Here is a 2,997-nt window from a genome sequence, read left to right as displayed (position 1 = left end):
TTGCTGTCAAGCTTGTTCTGTGCGAGATTTGTGGTCAGGGAATTGTGGGTAACTGACCAGGACGTCGTCAGGGTAACAACGGAACAGGGAATCTTGGGTAGAAGTGGGGGAGGCGGGGTTTCCGGGATTGTCACACTTTGTCCTTGTCCTGGAAGATGTACAAGTTGTTAGTAGCGGCTACGGCGATGATGTTTTCTGTGGGATGCCAGGCGGTGTGGAGGATCTTCTTGTTGAAGTCTAGACTGTCCACGCTGATTTCGTCCTTCTTGCGCTTGCCGCCCGTGCACACCCTGCGGGGCTTCAGGATGCACTTTGGTTTCGTGTTCTCCCGCGACGCCTCCAGCGTCAGGTCACGTTTCGTGTTGCGGTCGAACATTCTGAAGAAGTTGTTATAGGAGCCTGTCATGATTTGCCTGCAATGAGAAAATACACTGTAAGTCGTTACTTCATATTGAAACAACTTAAATACATAGGAAACTGGAGATTTCAGACTTCCAGAAAGTATGCAATCCTCAGGTTCCTGACTTCCCCTATGTTGAATACTAATTCCTGTTGGCTCCCAGCCAGCTTCTGAGACCTTCACCTTCTCCCCATTTACTGCCTGCAAATCTGCCCCAAAACCACAGGCTGTGAACCTACTCTGTCTGGACAAACAGATACATGTACAACAAACCCAGAGCTCAGCTCTGCAACTGAGAGATGACTTACGTATCCGTTCCGTTCCAAGCACACTCAAACTTGTCGAAGATACAGTCATTTTCGTACAGTGAGCAGAGCTTGCTACGGAGATACTCATGTACTTGGTATGTCTCGATTGGTCTAGAGTCCATTTGAAGGTCCCAGACCTGAAACAGACATAGGAGTTGTCTGTAAGTACAACATGATAACATGACTGTATCACCATCACACACAAATGGACTATCAGCACTGTTGCCATTAGAACAAGTGACATAAAGCTCTACTGCTATGATCACTGACAGAATTATGGCAGCATTAGTTATAAGTGAAATCATAAACATATCTTAAGCAGACAGGCATAGATGAAGTTTAGAGATAAAGACAGTCTTCCTTTTGAAACTAGTTGTAAAGCTTTTATAAGAGCCATGTGCTTTCAACTACTACATTTGAAACCAACTTTGCCCTTAGTTCTAGTGTGGCTCTGCAAACAGAGGTGGTGGAGGCAGATATGTACACATGAAGAACTAAGGGCGCATAAAACATGCTGGTAGATTAGTAAATGGACATGTAGTTTTTACCCACCTTAACTGACAAGTAGTCCCTAGAGATGAGGTATCTGCCACTATGGGAGAATTTCACGTCGGAAATGGATGAAATAATCTCTGAGAAGAAGGAACGGTTGCTTGGGTCTTCTGGCTCTTCAAACACTGTGGGGGGGGATAACAGGAACATGTCTTCACAACTTCACACAACAGATTCATTTCATTTGCTCATGTGCTAGAAAAGGGTTAGAAAGGGGTCTGACATGCATACACACAAAAATTATACCTGATAATAGGAGCTACTTTGAAGACTGTGGTATGCTATACTTGCACAAGTTCAAATAACATAAAGCAATGACAAGTGTCTGGCCAACATTCCAACAAAACCAAGGGAACCTTACTTTTTGCATGTTGATCGCACAGTGCCCTTTGCCTCATGTCACATAACCTAATGGTGCCTTTGCTACTGCTATAGACAAAGACGTTGCACATGCTGGGGTGGAACTCTGCTGCTGTGATGACTTCTGTCAGCTCCTCCATGTTGGCTGGCTTGATGTCAACAATATCTGGTGGAAAACTGGTTAAGGAATGGTACAGTGTATGTGGTTTCAAATGAGTAGGCTGTCATATTGTGCTACAATCAACACTCATAGGAATCAAAGGATAAATACACTACAGTCTACACTTTACTTCAAGAATTTTAAAAATCATGTAGGAAGCACACACACGGAAATGGAAGTAAAAATAGTTCTCACAGTTGATGTATGTACTTATGCTCCTACATGCAGTTCTTTGAATCACTCCTTCTTTCAGGTGTAAATCACTTCTTTACAACTGTATCTTTTCAACTAAAAAGTCGTGCTTACCAATACCATACATTCACATGAAATTCATAACTACAGGAAAGGGGGCCATGATATAGCAGTGTAAAATTTCATGGTCCACCTTATCCAAGCAAGGAAACAAGTGTCACACATCATTTCTGAGAAAAGGATACTAAAACTTCGGTCTGTGATTTCTAGATGCCAGAGGTTGATTCTGAGGTCGTCTCCAGACAGGAAGGTTTCATGGTCACTATTTAGAGATATGGAGTTTATGTGGTACGTGTGCGCATTGGCGTACACCCGGCGGGGACTGGCTTCTACTATCAACTCTGTGGGCTTGAAGAACGGTACCTGAAACACAAGGATTTTACGGTTAACAGTGTGAAATTTTCATAACTTCAAAACCAAAGTTAACATTATATATGGGTATTTTACAGGCAGAAAGAGAATTTCTTCATTTTTATGTTGTCTTCGCATTGCACTATTAGTTGATAAAAAACCAGAATAAGAAAGTAAATGCCCAATACAGCATGGGTGAATTGTGCAAAGGTACTTACACTAGTAGGGCAAAAAAACGCTATTTTAACGCTAACGGACAAATGCGTTTCCAGTTTATCGCTTCTCAGGAAGCATTGTTCTAAAAACTACGCTTAGCTATCGCTTCTTTATCGGTTCTCAAACGCTCCTTTAACGCTCCCTTAACGCTACTTTCTGTTATGATTCCCCTTTGTTTCAAAAACACATCCCTTAATCAGCTGTGAAAACTCGCGCGTCTACGAGAATCACGCCCCGCACCGCGTTCCCGGGCCGACCGGCGAGTGACACGCGGCCGGCCAAAGCCCTTTGATTCGAAGTGGCACAAAGCCACCAAACAGCTTATGCGTGGAGTCAGCGTTTGCTTTCTCCACGTATGATTCCGTGTTTTCCTTGGTACGTCAAAGGAGCTTGAAATC

At 43.3% G+C, this 2,997-nt stretch overlaps 1 protein-coding gene across 1 annotated transcript in view; it reads right to left on the bottom strand.

Annotated features, from left to right (window-relative positions):
• Positions 1 to 6: 6 nt before the first annotated feature.
• Positions 7 to 2,997, bottom strand: part of LOC109485273 (serine/threonine-protein phosphatase 2A 55 kDa regulatory subunit B delta isoform) — a 5,740-nt gene continuing 2,749 nt past the window's right edge. The window contains exons 4-7 of the mRNA XM_019788771.1: positions 1,622 to 1,786; positions 1,261 to 1,385; positions 709 to 845; positions 7 to 413 (exon numbers count right to left, since the gene is read on the bottom strand). Of these exons, the coding sequence (XP_019644330.1) occupies positions 131 to 413; positions 709 to 845; positions 1,261 to 1,385; positions 1,622 to 1,786 (710 nt within the window). The 3' untranslated portion in view covers positions 7 to 130. The remainder of the gene's footprint in view (positions 414 to 708; positions 846 to 1,260; positions 1,386 to 1,621; positions 1,787 to 2,997) is intronic.

This window comes from Branchiostoma belcheri, unplaced genomic scaffold (genome assembly GCF_001625305.1).
Source record: "Branchiostoma belcheri isolate BF01 breed outbred unplaced genomic scaffold, Haploidv18h27 scaffold74, whole genome shotgun sequence".
NCBI classification, from domain to species: domain Eukaryota; kingdom Metazoa; phylum Chordata; class Leptocardii; order Amphioxiformes; family Branchiostomatidae; genus Branchiostoma; species Branchiostoma belcheri.
This window is presented reverse-complemented; position numbering and strand designations above follow the sequence as displayed.